The sequence below is a fragment of the Oncorhynchus mykiss genome, chromosome 18 (assembly GCF_013265735.2).
Source record: "Oncorhynchus mykiss isolate Arlee chromosome 18, USDA_OmykA_1.1, whole genome shotgun sequence".
Classification (NCBI taxonomy): domain Eukaryota; kingdom Metazoa; phylum Chordata; class Actinopteri; order Salmoniformes; family Salmonidae; genus Oncorhynchus; species Oncorhynchus mykiss.
Window position 1 is genome coordinate 5,046,529 of NC_048582.1, and position 22,354 is coordinate 5,068,882.

The window sequence follows — 22,354 nt, forward strand, 5'->3', positions numbered from 1 at the left end:
GCCTCATTGTTCAGAGTGGAAGAGCTGTGAGCTCACCTGTGATGGCTGTTGGGGAATAATCATAATTGGTTGGTAACATAGGTAAGATGTTTTATATTCATCATATGTTTCTAAGTTACTTCTCATCAGAATGTTATTTTTGTATAATACTGTGGCGGGGTTGCAGTATCTGTTCTATGTCAAGACTAAGTTGTTTGGGCCGGAGAGAGAAGAGAGGTCAAGCGTGTATCTCTTGGCTCCACAATGTCTATGTGCCAGTCAGTGTGTCTCTGTGCTCTTGTCAAGATAGGATGGATTTGATATATGCCTGTTGATATGGAGGATTGGTTTATGGTTCTGAGTTTGAGAAAGGAGACAAAGCTGAACGATGAATTATGCCGATGCTGTCTTATCCTGTGTGTGTCTTTGCTATAAAGGATCTCAGTTGAAATGTGGAAGGGACTCTCAGAGAATTCATGGATAGACACTGAATTGATCTGAGTCACAGGGTTGTGATAGAGCTCATATAATTAAAGATGGACTTTGATAACTAACTCTGACTTGTGTGTGGTTTGCTCTCATGATTTGGTAAATAGAGGAAATTTCCACGACATGGCCCACATCTATCACCTTTCCTATTGTGTTCGTAAGCACCACAGCATTTTAGGAAGCCATTGTTCAAAATGTGTTCATACGTAATATTACAATGAGAGGGGTGTGGCCTGCACAGAGGAGGACCAGGAGGTTGAGCTCAGACTTATTTTTGGACTAGCATCCTATCCAGAGGTTCCAGATTACCATTGAGTACAAACCCAGTCTGCCTCTCTCCTTCCACACTGAGTACAGACCTACAGTCACTGGGTCCTGATTGTGACAGTGGAGCCCAGTTTGCACTGCAGGATCCAGAGATGGCAACAGTGAAGCTGGAAGAATGCAGTCAAAAACTGGAGCTGAATGTCAACATTGAAGCCGAAGAGGAGAATATTGGGAAATCTGTTTCCCATGGTAAAACCAGGTTCTAGCTATAAATTATATTCATAAATTAAACCTCCATAAATGATGACCTAGTCTATTGCTGTGTTGAATTCTGACATTACACACCCATGAAGAACTTCCGACTGCACTAATGTAGTTATGAAAGTTCAATCAGTAAGGCTGGTCTGAATGGATCGTCACTTCATTCATCTAGTAAACTCTATGGTGCAGTTCCACGGACACAGATTGAGCCTAATCCTTGAATAAATTTCACTTTTAAACTGTAATAACTGAAATGGCTTATCTCAGACACGGTTTAAAATGGTCTCAGACTTGTCCTAGTCTAGAGTTTAAAAGTCTGATTTCCAGAAGGATGATTAGTTCATCTAAATTCAGCAAAAAAAGAAACATCCCTTTTTCAGGACCCGGACTTTCCAAGATAATTCCTAAAAATCCAAATAATTTCCCAGATCTTCATTGTAAAGGGTTTAAACACTGTTTCCCATTAAACACTGCTTCACATTTTGTTGGTGAAACCATTAGTGGGATCATTTATCATATAACCTAAATTAAAGTTATTCTCATTAAATAATGGGTGTGATGGACTTCCGTTAACAATTAATAATTGGCCATTGTAGGGCGGAATTTAAATTACATAGGGGGTCTGTGGCTCCTTAGATCTGGGCCCGTCACCGGGTTCATGTACGACACGGGCCCTGGTGCAACCACACCGGCTGAAGCTACGTCACTGGGTGGTATACAGAAGATTTGGTAAAATACCAAGTCCATATTATGGCAAGAACAGCTCAAATAAACCATTTATAACATAATTTTAGTTAGTCCAACATAATGCTAGAGCTTTGCTTTCAGCACCATGGAGTGAATCCTTACCACCGCTGCACCTGGCTATCAGCCACAGGAGCCTCGTCTGGCAGCTAATTCACCCTCATTTACTGCATTTTTAAAAAACATAGCTGATATGGCTGACTTGCTTAAACAAATGTGGTTTCTACTGACTCCTTGTGGATTTGTGTAAGTCGATAAGAACCGCCTAGTTAAATAAATGTTAGATAACAATAAAATATGTACATGCTAAAATCACCACTGTAAAGCACATAGGGTGTTCACTCCTTAGGCCCACCTTCCTTTCTGAATCAGACTTCAGCTTCATATCTGGGGTGGAACATCAACTTCTGAATGTACCATGCTGAGATTCATAATGACATCTCAGATTGAACTCTTTGCAAACAGCGACAGTCTCGTTACAAAGAAGACACACTGGTTTGAAATTGGAGAAGTACGATGAATATGGGTGATCAAATCCAATTTTATGTCACATGTGCCGAATACAACAGATGTAGGTAGACCTTACAGTGAAATACTTACAAGCCCTTAACCAACAATGCAGTTAAGATTATTTATTATTTTTTTAAAGTAACAAATGATTAAAGAGTAGCAGTAAAATAACAATAGCGAGGGCATATGCAGGGGGTACAGAGTCAATGTGCGGGGGCATCAGTTAGTCAAGGTAATTGAGGTAATATGTATATGTAGGTGGAGGTGTTAAAGTGACTATGCATAGATAATAACAGAGAGGAGCAGCAGCATGAAAGAGGGGGGGGGGGCAATGCTAATATTCTGGGTAGCCATTTGATTAGCTGTTCAGGAGTCTTACGGCTTGGCGGTAGAAGCTGTTTAGAAGCCTCTTGGACCTAGACTTGGCGCTCCGGTACTGCTTGCCATGCGGTAGCAGAGAGAACAGTCTACAGTGGGGCAAAAAAAGTATTTAGTCAGTCACCAATTGTGCAAGTTCTCCCACTTAAAAAGATGAGAGAGGCCTGTAATTTTCATCATAGGTACACTTCAACTATGACAGACAAAATGAGAAGAAAGAAAACCCAGAAAATCACATTGTAGGATTTTTAATTTATTTATTTGCAAATTATGGTGGAAAATAACTATTTGGTCAATAACAAAAGTTTATCTCAATACTTTGTTATATACCCTTTATTGGCAATGACAGAGGTCAAACGTTTTCTGTAACTCTTCACAAGGTTTTCACACACTGTTGCTGGTATTTTGGCCCATTCCTCCATGCAGATGTCCTCTAGAGCAGTGATGTTTTGGGGCTGTTGCTGGGCAACACGGACTTTCAACTCCCTCCAAAGATTTTCTATGGGGTTGAGATCTGGAGACTGGCTGGGCCACTCCAGGACCTTGAAATGCTTCTTACGAAGCCACTCCTTTGTTGCCTGGGCGGTGTGTTTGGGATCATTGTCATGCTGAAAGACCCAGCCACGTTTCATCTTCAATGCCCTTGCTGATGGAAGGAGGTTTTCACTCAAAATCTCACGATACATGGCCCCATTCATTCTTTCCTTTACACGGATCAGTCGTCCTGGTCCCTTTGCAGAAAAACAGCCCCAAAGCATGATGTTTCCACCCCCATGCTTCACAGTAGGTATGGTGTTCTTTGGATGCAACTCAGCATTCTTTGTCCTCCAAACACGACGAGTTGAGTTTTTACCAAAAAGTTATATTTTGGTTTCATCTGACCACATGACATCCTCCCAATCTTCTTCTGGATCATCCAAATGCTCTCTAGCAAACTTCAGGCAGGCCTGGACATGTACTGGCTTAAGCAGGTACTTCCATTTCCTAATAATTGCTCACACAGTTGATTTCTTCAAACCAAGCTGCTTACCTATTGCAGATTCAGTCTTCCCAGCCCGGTGAAAGTCTACAATTTTGTTTCTGGTGTCCTTTGACAGCTCTTTGGTCTTGGCCATAGTGGAGTTTGGAGTGTGACTGTTTGAGGTTGTGGACAGGTGTCTTTTATTCTGATAACAAGTTCAAACAGGTGCCATTAATACAGGTAACGAGTGGAGGACCGAGGAGACGCTTAAAGAAGGAGTTACAGGTCTGTGAGAGCCAGAAATCTTGCTTGTTTGTCGGTGACCAAATACTTATTTTCCACCATCATTTGCAAATAAATAAATAAATAATCCTACAAATGTGATTTTCTGGATTTTTTTTCTCATTTTGTCTGTCACAGTTGAAGTGTACCTATGCTGAAAATTACAGGCCTCTCTCATCTTTTTAAGTGGGAGAACTTGCACAATTGGTGGCTGACTAAATACTTTTTTTGCCCCACTGTATGCTATATTGCATGGAAACTGTAGGCTACTAACAACAGCAGTTACATAGTCTAGCCTACAATAGGCCTGTCCGTCGGGCCAGGGTATACAAAGTGGTAATGTTGTGTATTGTATATACAGTTTTTCACTTCAAAATGTTTATTTCATTTAATTATAAACAAAAGAAAAGCAGCTGCATAACTTCATGTACAAACATTTTTCATCGCTTTGTCATTTAGCAGATGTTCTTATCCAGAGCAACTTACAGGACAAATGAGGGTCAATTGCCTTGCTCAAGGGCACAATTACATATTTTTCACCTAGTCGGCTCGGGATTCAAACCAGCGACCTTTCAGTTACTGACGCAACACTCTTAACCGCTAGGCTACCTGCCAGATCAATTAACTTCAATACAGTTATTCAAACACATTCATCATCAATGACTAAAATAATGAATCTAGTATTAAAATACAGTTTAATAAACAAGTAGTTGATTCATAGCCTGTTTATCACTAAACAAAGTTGTTTAGTAATAAAATAATCCCCCCAAAACTAATGCTAAAAACTGATCATCACACCATCTTTTCTGATATACACAGAGTACAAAACATCAGGAACACCTTCCTAATATTGAGTTGCACCCCCCTTGGTCCTCAGAACAGCCTCAATTCGTCAGGCATGGACTGTCCAAGGTGTTGAAAACGTTCAACAGGGATGCTGGCCCATGTTGACTCCAATGCTTCCTACAATCGTGTCAAGTTGGCTGGGAGTGGATCTCTACTCTGAATAGCTCCTTCCATCTCCTCCCACAGTAAGTTGAATTCTCTGTAATGTTCTTATAGTTATTATAGGAATTATAGGACTATTTCTCTCTATACCATTTGTATTTCATTAACCTTTGACTATTGGATGTTCTTCTAGGCACTTTAGTATTGCCAGTGTAACAGCATAGCTTCCGTCCCTCTCCTCGCTCCTCCCTGGGCTCGAACCAGGAACACAACGACAACAGCCACCCTCAAAGCAGCGTTTGCCATGCAGAGCAAGGGGAACAACCACTCCAAGTCTCATAGCGAGTGACGGTTGAAATGCTATTAGCGCGCACCCCGCTAACTAGCTAGCCATTTCACTTCGGTCACACCAGCCTCATCTCGGGAGTTGATAGGCTCGAAGTCATAAACAGCGCAATGCTTGATGCACAACGAAGAGCTGCTGGCAAAACACACGAAAGTGCTGTTTGAATGAATGCTTACGAGCCTGCTGCTGCCTTCCACCGCGCAGTCAGACTGCTCTATCAAATCATAGACTTAGTTCTAACATAATAACACACAGAAATACGAGCCTTAGGTCATTAATATGGTCGAATCCGGAAACTATCATCTCGAAAACAAGAGGTTTATTCTTTCAGTGAAATACGGAACCTTTCCGTATTTTATCTAAGGGGTGAGATCCATTAGTCTAAATATTCCTGTTACATTATGTTTTGTCATAATTACGTAAAATTCTGGCAAATTAGGCGGCCCAAACTGTTGCATATACACTGACTCTGCGTGCAATGAACGCGAGAGAAGTGACACAATTTCACCTGGTTAATATTGCCTGCTAACCTGGATTTCTTTTAGCTAAATATGCAAGTTTAAAAATATATACTTCTGTGTATTGATTTTAAGAAAGGCATTGATGTTCATGGTTAGGTACACATTGGAGCAACGATACGCACCGCATCGATTATATGCAACGCAGGACAAGCTAGATAAACTAGTAATATCAACCATGTGTAGTTGATTGATTATGATTGTTTTTTATAAGAGAAGTGTAATGCTAGCTAGCAACTTACCTTGGCTTACTTCCTTTGCATAACAGGCAGCCTCCTCGTGGAGTGCAATGAGAGGCAGGTGGTTAGAGCATTGGACTAGTTAACTGTAAGGTTGCAAGATTGAATCTCCCTTGCTGACAAGGTGAAAATCTGTCATTCTGCCCCTGAATGAGGCAGTTAACCCACCATTCCTAGGCCGTCATTGAAAATAAGAATGGGTTCTTAACTGACTTGCCTAGTTAAATAAATATATTTTTTAAAAAAACGCCAAATTGGTGTCCAAAACCAGTAGAACCAGTTCCTACATTTGAACATAAAAATGGATTTTATTAGACGAAACTACGCTACATTTTATCTGTGGGACCCTCAGGATGACAAATCAGAGCAATATGACTGAATGAAAATACCTTATTTACCTTCAGAGGTGAATGTATCAAATCATTTGCGCGATAAGTTTGTTGTTGTGCACTCTTCAAACAATAGCATGGTCTTTTTTCACTGTATTAGCTACTGTTAATTGGACACTGCAGATAGATAAACAATAATTTAAGCTTTCTGCACATATAAGATATGTCTATGTCCCGGAAAGATGGCTGTTGTATACAACGTCAATCTAGTCAGACTAGCACACCTTAGCTACAACCGTCCCAGTTTAGGGACACCCATCCCGTAGGGGTAATTTAAGGAATTGGAAATTATGCATACTTTTACTTTTGATAATTAAGTATATTTACAACCAAATACTTTTCCTCAAGTAGTATTTTACTTGGTGACTATCACTTGAGTTACTCTTGCCACATTAAGAGCAAAAGTAAGGTTCCCTCTTGACCTTTCAGCTCAGTTGTTATTTTAAAACATTTTCTACAGTCAGGTCAGTGGTAAGGCTTCTCTCCTCTATGTAAACGTTCATGTGTTTTTAAGAGACCTATTCGAGAGAAACTCTTCCCGCAGTCAGAGCAGGAGTAAGGCTTCTCTCCTGTGTGTGTTCTCTGATGAACTTTTAGTTCAGTTGATGTTATGAAGCATTTTACACAGCCAGAGCAGGAGTACGGCTTCACTCCTGTATGTGTATGTTTATGTCTTTTCAAGTGGGCCAGTTGAGAGAAAATATTTCCACAGTCAAAGCAGGAGTAAGGCTTCACTCCTGTATGTATACGTTCATGTATTTTTAAGAAAGCCATTTGAGAGAAAGTCTTCCCGCAGTCAGAGCAGGAATAAGGCTTCTCTCCTGTGTGTGTTCTCTGATGAAGTTTTAGCTCAGTTGATGTTATGAAGCATTTTACACAGTCAGAGCAGGAATAAGGCTTCACTCCTGTATGTGTATGTTTATGTCTTTTCAAGTGGCCCAGTTGAGAGAACATCTTTCCACAGTCAGAGCAGGAGTAAGGCTTCTCTCCTGTATGTATACGTTGGTGTGTTTGTAAGGCATCGAGTCGAGAGAAACTCACCCCACAGTCAGAGCAGGAGTAAGGCTTCTCTCCTGTATGTACCCGTTCATGTATTTTTAAGAAAGCCAATTGAGAGAAACTCTTCCCGCAGTCAGAGCAGGAGAAATGCTTCTCTCCTGTGTGTGCTCTCTGAGGAACTGTCAGAGCCCCTGATGTTGTGCATCTTTTCCCAGAGTCAGTGAAGGAATACAGATTCTCTCCTGTGTGTATCCTTATGTGTATTTTTAGCTTTGATAGTAATGGGAAGATCTCCTCACAATGTGGGCAGTGGTGAGACCTCTTAGCTCTGTGATCTTCCTGCTGTTGATCTCTGGATATAGAGAATGTCTCAACATGGTCTCCTGTGTGAACAACATCAGAAGAACCAGTCAGTTGGAGTGATATACATGTCAATCAAATTTATATTATGAAGCCCTTTTTACATAATCAGCTGTCACAAAGTGCTTTATAGAAGCCCGGCCTATAATTCCCAAAGAGCAAGCAATGCAGATATAGAAGCACAGTGGCCAGGAAAAACTCCAGAAAGAGCAGGAACCTTGGAAGAAACATAGAGAGGAAACAGGCCCAAAGGGGTGAAGTATGTATTCATATCAGTAGGCTGTACAACACAAAAGGGGAATGAAACAATTATAAAAGTGGGTAAGAGTTGAAAGCTAAAAAGGGGCGTGTCATCCTTCAAATCACTATCACAAGGGTTAGTAACTACAGACTCATTTCATAGAACTTTAAAACACTGGCAGTTTGTCTACTTCACTTCTTTAGTCTACTCTCTGATAGCCCAGTAAATAAAACAAATGCAGACAATACTGGTGTCAAGCCATGCAAGTCTGAGTAGCATGAAATAACATCTACCTTCTCATTGAAACAGTTCATCATGAAACAGTTCTACTGCACCTTTTCATACACAGTGGGAAGTTGGAATGAAACACAAACTTAGTCAGAGAGAACCTGCTCTTACCACGAGAAACAGGTTCCCCAATCTTCTCCTCCTCTTCTTCATCTTTAATGTCAACATTCAGCTCCAGTGTTTGACTGCAGTCTTCCAACTTCACGGATGTTCCCAGACTTAATTCTAGTCGTCCTGTAGTAACAATGAGAGACAGACAAAAAGTTAGAAATTGACAGAACTGTCAAGACTTTCTTCTCTAAAAATATATCATATTTCTTCTTGTTCAATTATCTAATTCGCTGCTCGACTTGGACTGAAATAGGTGCAGGTACTGTTTATATTTAGGTTCAATAGCTTCACAACACCGTTGAGCTAATATTCTATAAGAGGAACATGAGCTCAAACAGTAGAAATGTGAGGTGAGCTCCTGTCCAAGTCAAGCACTGATCTCATTTCAATAGATCTGGTAGCTAAGCATTGACAACAAAATATTAATTAATTCACATTAGAAAGGACACACTTTAAATTAGGCTACACAAACGTAAGTGAACTTAATCAAAAGTAGATGTCCTAAATTCACAAATGACAAAAACGATTTAGTACAAGGTTGCAGTATGTTTCAGGCAGCACTATGTACTATTTTCCTGAATAACCTTGTCTTCACTGTATAACCACATCAAAAACCAATTGTATTTCCCATTCACACCATAGAAACATTTACAGATAAATATGGAAACAACTGTGTCTGAATATTACTACACATGATAATCATTACGTTCAGCTTCAAAACTGTAGTGCGATCGTGAAATTGTCTCTCTGCATCCGCACTGCAGTCCGTTGACGCAGACAGTGGGCACGCCCTGTTACCAGCCCACGGATTTCACACAAACCAATAACATGCCAAATGAACTCAAAAATCTCAAATTAATTAATTTATTAAAATTACCATGAAGAAATTATGTACATCCATTCAGACAAACCCAAAGTTTCTATCTGTGTGACTTTTAAAATAGTTTATCACGTTCACTTGGTTTGACACAAAAACAACAAACCTTTACCAAACGTGATAATATCTTAATGGGTTTGTTACCTAGCATGGAATGACATGTTCTTTTGTTATTATGCAGAGCAAGGGAAACAACCACCCCAAGGCTCAGAGTGAGTGAAGTTTGAAACACTATTAGCGCGCGCTAACTAGCCAGTCATTTCACTTCGGTTACACCAGCCTCATCTCGGGAGTTGCTAGGTTTGAAGTCATAAACAGCGCAATGCTTGACGCACAATGAAGAGCTACTGGCAAAACGCACGAAAGTGCTGTTTGAATTAATGTTTACGCGCCTGCTTCTGCCTACCACCACTCAGTCAGATACTTAATACTTGTATGCTCAGTCAGATTATATGCAACACAGGACACGCTAGATAATATCTAGTAATATCATCAACCATGTGCAGTTAACTAGTGATTATGATTGATTGTTTTTTATAAGATAAGTTTAATGCTAGCTAGCAACTTACCTTACTGCATTTGCGTAACAGGCAGTCAGTCTCCTTGTGGAGTGCAACGAGAGAGAGGTAGGTCGTTATTGCGTTGGACTAGTTAACTGTAAGGTTGCAAATTTGGATCCCCAAGCTGACAAGGTGAAAATCTGTCTTTCTGCCCCTGAACGAGGCAGTTAACCCACCGTTCCTATGCCGTCATTGAAAATAAGAATGTGTTCTTAACTGACTTGCCTAGTTCAATAAAGATTAAATAAAAAAGGTGTAAAAAAAATAAAAAATAAAATCGGCAAATCGGCGCCCAAAAATACAGATTTCCGATTGTTATGAAAACTTGAAATTAGCCCTAATTATTCGGCCATTCCGATTAACCGGTCGACCCCTAATGTCTACAATGATGCTTATTAGCGTTTTATAATCTGAGAGGAAATAGAGACTAATATATTGGTAAATCACCTGTCCGAGATACATTTCCATGGTTATCAAAACGTCACGCCAGCGTAAGCCGACACGAAACGCAGCCCTTATTTTTATTGTTTCTAAAAATCACTAAAAAATGATTGGAACCATTTCCACCCCCCAAACGGAAATATCACATTTATATAAATATTCAGAACCTTTACTTTACTCCATACTTTGATGAAGCACCGTTGGCAGTGATTACAGCCTTGAGTCTTCTTGGGTATGACGCTTCAAGCTTGGCATACCTGTTTTGGGGAGGTTCTCGCATTCCTCTCTGTAGACGTGTCGCCGCACAGCTATTTTCGTATCTCTCCAGAGATATTTGATTGGGTTCAAGTCTGGGCTCTGGCAGGGCCACTCAAGGACATTCAGAGACTTGTCCCGAAGACACTCCTGTGTTGTCTTAGCTTTGTGTTTAGGGTAGTTGGAAGGTGAACCGTCATCCCCATTGTGAGGTCCTGAGTGTTCTGGAGCAGGTTTTCATAAAGGATCTATCTGTACTTTGTTGTACTTTCCAACTAGTCTCCCAGTCCCTGCCGCTGAAAAACATCCCCACAGCATGCTGCTGCCACCACCATGCTTCACTGTAGGGATGGTGCCAGGTTTCCTCCAGGCGTGATGCTTGACATTAAGGCCAAAGAGTTCAATCTTGGTTTTATCAGACCAGAGAATCTTGTTTCTCATGATCGGAGTCCTTTTGATGTCTTTTGGCAAACTCCAAGCAGGTTGTCATGAGCCTTTTACTGAAGAGTGGCTTCCATCTGGGCAGTCTACCCTAAAGACATGATTAGCGGAGTGCTGCAGAGATAGTTGTCCTTCTGGAAGGTTCTCCCTTCGCCACAGAGGAGCTCTGGAGCTTTGTCAGAGTGAGCATCGACTTCTTGGTCACCTCCCTGACCAAGGCCCTTCTCCACTGATGTCTCAGTTTGGCCGGGAGTCCAGCTTCCTAAAAAGTCTTGGTGGTTCCAAACTTCTTCCATTTAAGAATGATGGAGGCCTTTCAAATCATATCCTTGGGCTAATATGATTGACACTCGCATGCAAAGGAACTTTGGGTAACGTGGCACATATTCAATGGCATCTTTTCCTCATGGAGGCTGTTCATTTCTGATCTTTGATACTTTTATTGGTTTGTAACCGTATCATGGTATACTATATGTTAACGCTATGTGGGAGGGCCACTTTGTTACTTGGTAGCTACTAGCAAAAAACCCTGTGTTGTGGATCATCTACAACTATTTTGGACTGTCCATACTGTAACGTTGGTCTCAGGCTTCACTAACTAGCGTTACTGTTATAGGTGGAGCTATTCTTTCCTACTTTTCAAACAAATACTGTAATATTTCACATATCTTGCTAGATATGTATCTTGTTGTGATATTTCACATAACTAGTATGTGCTTTGAAATCCTTCCATCTGGTAGTCGCTGACGTTTGGTCAGTGTTCAATGTAAAATAAACATCTATATGCACTACAACATAATGTAAGACGTCTGGGTCCTGTAACCATCTGGGATGCAAACGCCATCTAGGAGGATCCTTTTACCAGTTTTCTATCCCTTTAGAATAATGACAGGTGAAAGGTCACTCAGAACAATACTATCATATCCACTTCCTGCTACATTGGGAAGCAATGAGCAAGAAACTAAAAAGTAGTCTGTATGAGAAAATTATTTAAAATGTTGACGAGTAACGGGAATATTCCCTTTTCCTCGGGTTCTGAATCCTCCAAGGTTCACATAGATTAAAGTCCTTAATGAAAAGCTGTCATTTCTTTCTACTCTGTTAGTGGGAAGTGTCTAAACCAGAGGAGCGATCTAGATCAGGAGCAATTAAAATCCCCTGCCATTAGGACTTTACCAGGAAGGGAGGTAACTAGACTAATTCATTCTCAGTTACTCTAATATCTAAATAAACGATAATACTTCATACGGCGTCTAGTATGTTCAATAGGAAAGGAAAATTACGAAGAGCGCGCCCTCGTTCACGCGGGCAAAGAGACTAATTTTCTCTTAGTGCTCCCAATGGATAAACAACCATTACTCGTTTGTTTTTCAAAAAACAAGCCTGAAACTATGTATAAATACTGTTAAGTGGAAGCAATATCATCCCCCACTCACTATCACAAGGGTTAGTAACGACACAGACTCATTTCATAGAACTTTAAAACACTGGCAGTTTGTCTACTTCACTTCTTTAGTCTACTCTCTGATCACTCCAGATAGACCAGTGAATAAAACAAATGCTGGCAATACTGGTGTCAAACCACGCAAGTCTCAGTACCATGAAATAACATCTACCTTCTCATTGAAACAGTTCATCGTGAAACAGTTCTACTGCAACTTTTCCTGCACAGTGGGAAGTTGGAATGAAACAAACTTAAAACCTGCTCTTACCATGAGAAACAGATGTCCCAATCTTCTGCTCCTCTTCTTCATCTTTCATGTTGACATTCAGCTCCAGTGTTTGACTGCTGTCTTCCAGCTTCACTGATGTCATCTCTGGATCCTGCAGAGAAAACTGGGCTCCACTGTCACTATCAGTACCCAGTGACTGTAGGTTTGGACTCAGTGTGGAAGGAGAGAGGAGGCCTGCGTTTGTCCTCACTGTTGAGGTTACTGGCCTCATACCAGAGTCGGCAAGTACTAGAGGAGAAACGGACACAAAAGTTGTGTATTCAAAGTCCTGGCACTTTCTTTATTCACTATTAAATATATTCTATTTTTTCTTGTTCAATTATCTAATTCAGTGCTCGACTTGGACTGAAATAGTTGCCGATACTCATTTTGTGTGCTGGTACTGTTTATATTTAGGTGCAGAAGCTCCACAATACATTTGAGCTAATACTTAACCTGTAGTAGATAAATACATACAAGACTCAAAAACCATTTAGTACAAGGTTACAGTTTGTTTTTGGCAGCACTATGTACTATTTTCCTTAACCTTCTTCAGGGTATTATTCCAATCAAAAAACAATTGTATTTCCATATAGAAATACATAGACAAACTGAATGTGTCAATATTCTAGACATGTAGAAACTGATAATCATTACATTTATCTTCAAAACAGTAGTGACCTTAAAATGGTCTCTGCTGCATCCTCACTGCCTGCATTGAAGTCTGTTGACGCAGACCGAGTGGGAGCTGCCATTTTACCAGCTTGTGAATTTTTCCTTCCATGGACCTCTACGGACAATTCCTTCGATCTCATGGCCTGGTTTTTGCTCTCACAGGGCTGGGCGATGTGGCCAAAATATCATACCATTTTTCACGGTATTTAATGTTTTTGATTAATAAAAGTTCTACATTTGCTCTATGAGTAGTGCGTGACCCTAGGGTGGCAACACTTATATTCTAAATGAATTCAATGGGTCTTTCTCAATTCTGATTGTTTTATACCGTTCAATTCAACTTCAACCTAAAACAATTTCCTGCACGCATTTGAGATCATTTACACACTGCCACGATATGGGAAAAAATACTAGGGCTTATTATTAACCAAATGTTGCAATTTAGATCAAAACACCAAGGTGAACTTTTGGAATCATGGGATTAGAATGATTATTCTAATTCCATAGTTAGAATATAAATAATGGGCACTTCTACCATCTCATTGAAACAGTTCTACTGCAACTTTTCCTGCACAGTGGGAAGTTGGAATGAAACAAACTTAGAACCTGCTCTTACCATGAGAAACAGATGTCCCAATCTTCTCCTCCTCTTCTTCATCCTTAATGTTGACATTCAGCTCCAGTGTTTGACTGCAGTCCTCCAGTTTCACTGATGCCATCTCTGGACCCTGCTGTGCAAACTGTGCTCCACTGTCACAATCAGGACCCAGTGACTGTAGGTTTGTCCTCACTGTTGATGTTACTAGCCTCATACCTGAGTCAGCAAGTAGTAGAAGAGAAACAGACAAACATTATTGTCTTGCCAGTTCTGGCACCTTCTTTATTGTCTAAAAATATATTATATTTCTTCTTGTTCAATTATCTAATTCAGTACTTGACTTGGACTGAAATAGGTGCCAGTACTGTTTATATTTAGGTGCAGGAGCTCCACAACACTGTTAAGCTAATATTCTATAAGAGGAACATGTGCTCAAACAGTAGAAATTTGGAGGTGAACTCTTGTCCAAGTCAAGAACTGATCTCATTTCAATAGATCAGGTAGGTAAGGATTGACAAGAAAACATTGATGCATTAATATTAGACACAAAGGACACACAACGTAAGATCACTTAATATATAGATGTCCTAAATTCACATAAAATGACTAAAAAACCATGAAGTACAAGGTTAGTTTGTTTCAGGTAGAACTATGTATTATTTTCCTGAAGAACCGCGCGTCTTCGTTGTTTCAATCAAAAACCAGCAGTATTTCCGTTCACACCATACTCAAATGTATAGAGAAAGATAGAAACAACTGCATGTGTCTGAATATTAGTACACATGTAGAAAACCAACAATCATTACATTCAGCTTCAAAACAGTTGCGCAACCGTAACATTGTCTGCTCTTTAGTCCGTTGACCCAGTCCGAGTCGGCGCCGCCATTTTGTGAATTTTACACCAAACCGATAACATGCAGCTCGGAAATCTCAAATAAATTGATTCTTTATTCAAATTAACCTGAGCAGAATATGTACATCCACTAAGACTAACACCAACGTCTCTAGTTACGTGACTTGTAAAAAAGTTTAACTTCACCACGTTCTCCACTCGGTTTGACACAAAAATAACACATCAAACCTTTATCAAACGTCATAATAATTTAATGGATTTGTTACCTAGCATGGAATGACATGTTCTTTCGACATTAGAACGTTTAAACATTAGAAAGTTTAAACGTACCTGTAGTAATAAAATGAAACGGGCACAAAAGTTACCTTCTTGACTGCACAGTTCTGGCGCTTTTTTTTATTCTGAAGAATGGTGCGTGCCTGTCGGGAACTTCCTGTTCCACCACTAACACCGTCCGTGCATTTCGGGATCCTTGGGTTGGCCCCACCCCATTACATGAGAAGGGGGTAGCTGCTGCTGCTGCTCCCGCCCTCTCCTGCTGCTCCTCCTCCTTCCCTGGGACACTTCTCATTTGCATAGTGTTGATCAAGCTGTCGATTGTGGCCTGTGGAATGTTGTCCCACCCCAGCTAGCACAGTGGATCTGGGCGGATTCCGGCTGACTAGCTAGCCGGCTGAGAGTCAGACTCGGCCGACATCATGTGGCCCGAGGATGCGGGGATTAAACTCGGGCCGAATCCGGTGAGAGTTTATCTGGCCAAATGTATTACTTGGGGCTCGGGACGATTGGGGCCACTCTCTGGCAGATGATTACACGGGGGCCTGTATATAATTAACATTTCATTATTTATTTATTTGTCCATATTTTTTAATTGTTTCCGTGATAAAAAAAAATACTATTAACTTTAATAGTAAACTTTAAATTATTTTAGAGTCCGGTTTAAGTTGTACTTTCGTATTTTGATACTTTGTACATGGCAACTGATAAGCATTAACACAGCAGTCGCGGTGCAGATCCACTAAGGGTGAAACATTTTCTGGCGACAGTAGTCTGAAGTCTTGGAGGCCCAAAAACTTCTCAGCTGTAGATATAATTATGTCCAGGAAGCTTGGCGCCAGTGATGTACTGGGCCGTTCGCACTACCCTCTGTAGTGCCTTGCGGTCGGAGGCCGAGCAGTTGCCATAACTGCTCGGTAGGGGGAATAGGTTTTGTCATGCCTGCTTCACGACTGTCTTGGTGTGCTTGGACCATGTTAGTTTGTTGGTGATGTGGACACCAAGAAATTTGAGGCTCTCAACCTGCTCAAAAATGAAATGCTAATTAGCTGCTAATGTGGCTATCATAAAGAACTACAAGTACAATTACGGCCTACCCTGGGAAAACCCTAATCCGAACGACACTGGGCCAATTGTGCTCTGCCCTATGGGACTCCCAATCACAGCCGGTTGTGATACAGCCTGGAATCAAACCAGGGTCTGTAGTGATGCCTCTAGCACTGAGATGCAGTGTCTTAGACCGCTGCCCCACTCAGGATGGCACATTTGTAAAATCCCGGGAAAATATTCAACTCTAATGGTGACTGAAGGAATAGGCTGACAGAATCTATGGATAATAGCCTATAATTTAGTCTGTCAAACAGGTATATGTAACAGTATTACTTTAGACCGTCCCCTCGCCCATTTTATATTACGGATAGCCAGGGAGCTCAATCCAACACTCAGACATCATTTACTAACAAAGCATTTGTGTTTAGTGAGTCTGCCAGATCAGAGGCAGTGGGGAGGACCAGGGATGTTATCTTGATAAGTGTGTGAATTGGACCATTTCCTGTCCTGCTAATCATAAACAATGTAACGAGTACTTTTGGGTGTCAGGGAAAATGTATGGAGTAAAAAGTACATTTTCTTTAGAAATGTAGTGAAATAAAAGTTGTCACCAATATAAATAGTAAAGTACAGATACTACAAAAACTACTAAAGTAGTTATTTAAATCACTTTTACTTAAGTACTTTACACCACTGCATGCATCCACTCCATGTGTCAGCATTGCAGGCTGGTGGTGTGTTGGTTGGGGTGTGTTTTCAGGGCACACATTGGGCCCCTTGATAAAAGATGTGCAATGTTTGAATGCCACAACGTTTTCGTCTTTTGAGCTTCTATTCATGAAATCTATGCAGCCTACTCAATCACTTTTTATAGCTACTGTTTACAGGCCTCCTGGGCCATATACAGCGTTCCTCACGGAGCTCCCTGAAGTCCTATCGGACCTTGTAGTCATAGCAGATAATATTCTAATTTTTGGTGACTTTAATATTCACATGGAAAAGTCCACAGACCCACTCCAAAAGGCTTTCGGAGCCATCATCGACTCAGTGGGTTTTGTCCAACATGTCTCCGGACCTACTCACTGCCACAGTGATACTCTGGACCTAGTTATATAAATGTTGTGGATCTTAATTTATGTTTTTCCTCATAATCTTGGACTATTGGACCACCATTTTATTACGTTTGCAATCGCAACAAATAATCTGCTCAGACTCTAACCAAGAATCATCAAAAGTCGTGCTATAAATTCTCAGACAACCCAAAGATTCCTTGATGTCCTTTCAGACTCCCTCTGTCTACCCAAGGACGCCAGAGGAAATACATCAGTTAACCACCTAACTGAGAACCTCAATTTAACCTTACCCTAGATGCAGTCGCACCCCTAAAAACTAAAATTATTTGTCATAAGAAACTAGCTCCCTGGTATACAGAAAATACCCGAGCTCTGAAGCAAGCTTCCAGAAAATTGGAATGGAAATGGTGCCACACCAAACTGGAAGTCTTCCAACTAGCTTGGAAAGACAGTACCGTGCAGTATCGTGCTGCTCGATCATCCTATTTTTCCAACTTAATTGAGGAAAATAAGAACAATACAACATTTATTTTTGATACTGTTGCAAAGCTAACTAAAAAGCAGCATTCCCCAAGTGAGGATGGCTTTCACTTCAGCAGTAATAAATTCATGAACTTCTTTGAGGAAAAGATCATGATCATTAGAAAGCAAATTACGGACTCCTCTTTAAATCTGCATATTCCTCCAAAGCTCAGCTGTCCCGAGTCTGCACAACTCTGCCAGGACCTAGGATCAAGGGAGACACTCAAGTGTTTTAGTACTATATCTCTTGACACAATGATGAAAATAAGCATGGCCTCTAAACCTTCAAGCTGCATACTGGACCCTATTCCAACTAAACTACTGAAAGAGCTGCTTCCTGTGCTTGGCCCTCCTATGTTGAACATAATAAACGGCTCTCTATCCGCCGGATGTGTACCAAACTCACTAAAAGTGGCAGTAATAAAGCCTCTCTTGAAAAAGCCAAACCTTGACCCAGAAAATATAAAAAACTATCGGCCTTTTTCGAATCTCCCATTCCTCTCAAAAAAAAATGAAAAAGCTGAAATGCTTCAGTCTGGTTTTAGACCCCATCATAGCACTGAGACTGCACTTGTGAAAGTGGTAAATTACATTTTAATGGCGTCAGTCCGAGGCTCTGCATCTGTCCTTGTGCTCCTAGACCTTAGTGCTTGCTGCCTTTGATACCATCAATCACCACATTCTTTTGGAGAGATTGGAAACCCAAATTGGTCTACACGGACAAGTTCTGGCCTGGTTTAGATCTCATCTGTCGGAAAGATATCAGTTTGTCTCTGTGGATGGTTTGTCCTCAGTAACAGTAAATTTCGGTGTTCCTAAAGGTTCCGTTTTAGGACCACTATTGTTTTCACTATATATTTTACCTCTTGGGGATGTCATTCGAAAACATAATGTTAACTTTCACTGCTATGCGGATGACACGCGGCTGGCTGTACATTTTGATGACACATGGTGAAGCCCCAAAATTTCCCTCGCTGGAAGCCTGTGTTTCAGACATAAGGAAGTGGATGGCTGCAAACTTTCTACTTTTAAACTCGGACAAAACAGAGATGCTTGTGCTAGGTCCCAAGAAACAAAGAGATCTTCTGCTGAATCTGACAATTAATGTTGATGGTTGTACAGTCGTCTCAAATAAAACTGTGAAGGACCTCGGCGTTACTCTGGACCCTGATCTCTCTTTTGACGAACATATCAAAACTGTTTCAATTACAGCTTTTTTCCATCTACGTAACATTGCAAAAATCAGAAATGTTCTGTCCAAAAATGATGCAGAAAAATTAATCCATGCTTTTGCCACTTCTAGGTTAGACTACTGCAATGCTCTACTTTCCGGCTACCCGGATAAAGCACTAAATACATTTCAGTTAGTGCTAAATACGGCTGCTAGAATCCTGACTGGAACAAACAAAAAAATATCATATTACTCCAGTGCTAGCCTCCCTACACTGACTTCCTGTTGTTAAGGCAAGGGCTGATTTCAAGGTTTTACTGCTAACCTACAAAGGTAGGCGCAAGCCCATGTAATGCTATCTTTCAGACTTGGTCCTGTCGTACATACCTTGGGTCACAAGACGCAAGACGCAGGCCTCCTAATTGTCCCTAGAATTTCTAAGCAAACAGCTGGAGGCAGGGCTTTCTCCCATAGAGCTCCATTTTTATGGAATGGTCTGCCTACCCATGTGAGAGATGCAGACTCGGTCTCAACCTTTAAACCTTTAAGTCTTTATTGAAGACGCATCTCCTCAGTAGGTCTTATGATTGAGTGTAGTCTGGCCCAGGAGTGTGAAGGTGAACTGAAAGGCACTGGAGCAATGAACCGCCCTTGCTGTCTCTGCCTGGCCGGTTCCCCTCTCTCCACTGGGATTCTCTGCCTCTAACCCTATTACAGGGGCTGAGTCACTGGCTTACTGGTGCTCTTCCATGCCGTCCCTAGGAGGGGTATGTCACTTGAGTGGGTTGAGTCACTGACGTGGTCTTCCTGTCTGGGTTGGCGCCCCCCCTTGGGTTGTGCTGTGGCGGAGATGTTTGTGGGCTATACTCTGCCTCGTCTCAGGATGGTAAGTTGGTGGTTGAATATATCCCTCTAGTGGTGTGGGGGCTGTGCTTTGGCAAAGTGGGTGGGGTTATATCCTTCCTGTCTGGCCCTGTCCGGGGGTATCATCGGATGGGGCCACAGTGTCTCCTGACCCCTTCTGTTTCAGCCTCCAGTATTTATGCTGCAGTAGTTTGTGTCGGGCGGCTAGGGTCAGTCTGTTATATCTGGAGTATTTCTCCTGTCCTATCCGGTGTCCTGCGTGAATTTAAGTATGCTCTCTTTCTTTCTTTCTCTCTCTCAGAAGACCTGAGCCATAGGACCATGTCTCAGGACTACCTGGCATGATGACTCCTTGCTGTCCCCAATCCACCTGGCCGTGCTGCTGCTCCAGTTTCAACTGTTCTGTCTGCACCTTTGGAACCCTGACCTGTTCACCAGACGTGCTACCTGTCCCAGACCTGCAGTTTTCAACTCTCTAGAGACAGCAGGAGTGGTAGAGATACTCTCAATGATCGGCTATGAAAAGCCTTCTGACATTTACTCCTGAGGTGCTGACCTGTCGCACCCTCGACAACTCCTGTGATTATTATTATTTGACCATGCTGGTCATTTATGAACATTCGAACATCTTGGCCATGTTCTGTTATAATCTCCACCCGGCACAGCCAGAAGAGGACTGGCTACCCCTCATAGCCTGGTTCCTCTCTAGGTGTCTTCCTAGGTTTTGGCCTTTCTAGGGAGTTTTTCCTAGCCACCGTACTTCTACATCTGCATTGCTTGCTGTATGGGGTTTTAGGCTGAGTTTCTGTACAACACTTTGTGGCATCAGCTGATGTAAGAAGGGCTTTATAAATACATTTGATTTGATCTTACATACAGGACTTCCAAGTTGTAAAATAGTGAACTACTCCTTTAATGGAGTGGTAGGCTCTATGAAAGGGATGTTTCACAAAAAAAACAACTTTATTGTAGTATTTTGTTCATTAGTACACTGCAATCACGTTTTCAAGAACGCAAGGTCCATACAGAAGTGGTTTGTTGAGATCGGTGTGGAAGAACTTGACTGGCCCGCACATTGCCCTGACCTTTACCCCATCGAACACCTTTGGGATGAATTGGAACAAATGGTCTGTTCTATATCTTCAATCAAATTAAACATGTACTACTGTGACATTAAAATGTTTCATGGTATTTTTCATCAGTTGTTTTCTATGAAATGTCATTTCCACCACACTCTGTCATTACCACAACGCTAAGTCATTACCATCACGGTACATATTGTTGTGCCAAAAGTGTATTAAATTACAACTGATATAAATGACTTTTCCCATATGTGAACCTTTTATACTTGTTCTTAAATAATTTCTAACGTAATGTAAAATATTAAGATGTTGATGTGGTAAATACATGTTTCTGAGTATCATCAAGGCAAATATGGACATTTAGACACGACAATAATGAATACATATAATTAAGGAAACTTCCAAATAGTTAAAAATACGTTTTTGAATGTGAAATGTTATATAAAACACCGTAGGCATAATTTCTGTCATTTCCTTTTCAACTAAAATAACCAATAAAAATCTTTAATTGTTAAATAGTTTGGTCTCAGCCACTATTAGATCTTGTTTCCAGATCGGGTGAAGAAGATATTCAGAGAAAAAAAACAGTTAAGAGATTTAATTTTCCAAAACATTTAACATGCCTGTATTTGTAAAACCAACCATATATTTTAATAGAACAGGTTGACTATAAATTTAGACATAGGTGATTTCACCACTGTAATCAGATGGACATTATGTTATGGTCATTGAATTGTTTATCCCACTAACCACGTGTTAAATGTGTAGTGTAGCCTACACTGTGTAGGACTATGAATTGGGCAGCTATAGGCTTTTTTTTAATCGGCTAATTATGTTCTGGCCCGCAGACTAGCTACAAGCCCAGCAACAAATTGACTGGAGGCCAAACCTAGTTACCAACCCCTGTTGTGTATAGTCAATTCAATCTTCCCCTTCACCATCATCATAATTCAGATAATTCTAATGTGTGGATATAGTGCTAAACTTGAAGGACTGAAGGTCCTGTGAATTGAAATGATACCGTTCCCCACCAGTGCCCTCAGAAGAGGAAACAACGATACAATGTAGTCTAACAACATCTCTCTCAAACAGCACAGATGTGATTCACTGTAGAAGCACTGGTCCTCTTACATGTTAATTCCAGGTTGCATATTACAATATTTAAGGGCATATCAGATGGTCTGCTCTGTCCATAACAGTCACACCAAGCATAGGGTTGGTTGGTATAATATTGAAATGGGTAAATAATGTACCTAGTAGTTACTTAGCCTGATAACACATCACTCCCAAAAGACATAAGCAGAAATGTAGCAGCCTATACACCTAATCATTAGTGATCTGACATGTTGTATTGCATGGAAACTGTAGGCTACTAACAACAGCTGCTACATAGTCTAGTTTACTATGGTCCTGTCCCTCTGGCCAGGGTAAACACAGTGGTAATGTTGTGTATTGTATATACAGTATTTCACTTCAAACAGTTTATTTCATTTAATTATACACAAGAGAGAAAAAAAATGTAAAAAACATAATTTTTCATTACATTCTTGTCAGTTAGCAGATGCTCTTATCCAGAGAGATTTACAGGACAAAT

At 40.8% G+C, this 22,354-nt stretch overlaps 2 protein-coding genes across 9 annotated transcripts in view; both read right to left on the reverse strand.

Annotated features, from left to right (window-relative positions):
• The window catches only part of LOC110528894 (oocyte zinc finger protein XlCOF6-like), a 680,129-nt gene that overhangs the window by 234,466 nt on the left and 423,309 nt on the right, over window positions 1–22,354 (reverse strand). The window lies entirely within an intron of this gene.
• The window catches only part of LOC110528886 (zinc finger protein 664-like), a 140,889-nt gene that overhangs the window by 90,079 nt on the left and 28,456 nt on the right, over window positions 1–22,354 (reverse strand). The window contains exons 1-5 of one of the 8 annotated variants that reach the window (XM_021611066.2): window positions 14,989–15,108; window positions 13,888–14,085; window positions 12,597–12,845; window positions 8,311–8,433; window positions 5,810–7,693 (exon numbers count right to left, since the gene is read on the reverse strand). The exons of 1 other annotated variant lie outside the window; for it this stretch is intronic. In XM_021611066.2, the coding sequence (XP_021466741.2) occupies window positions 6,777–7,693; window positions 8,311–8,433; window positions 12,597–12,845; window positions 13,888–14,085; window positions 14,989–15,034 (1,533 nt within the window). In that variant the 5' untranslated portion in view covers window positions 15,035–15,108 and the 3' untranslated portion in view covers window positions 5,810–6,776. Of the gene's footprint in view, window positions 1–5,809; window positions 7,694–8,310; window positions 8,434–12,596; window positions 12,846–13,887; window positions 14,086–14,988; window positions 15,190–17,793; window positions 17,848–22,354 lie in introns of those variants that run through there. 6 more of the 8 variants (XM_036951245.1, XM_036951248.1, XM_036951249.1 and 3 more) reach the window with 6 other exon arrangements.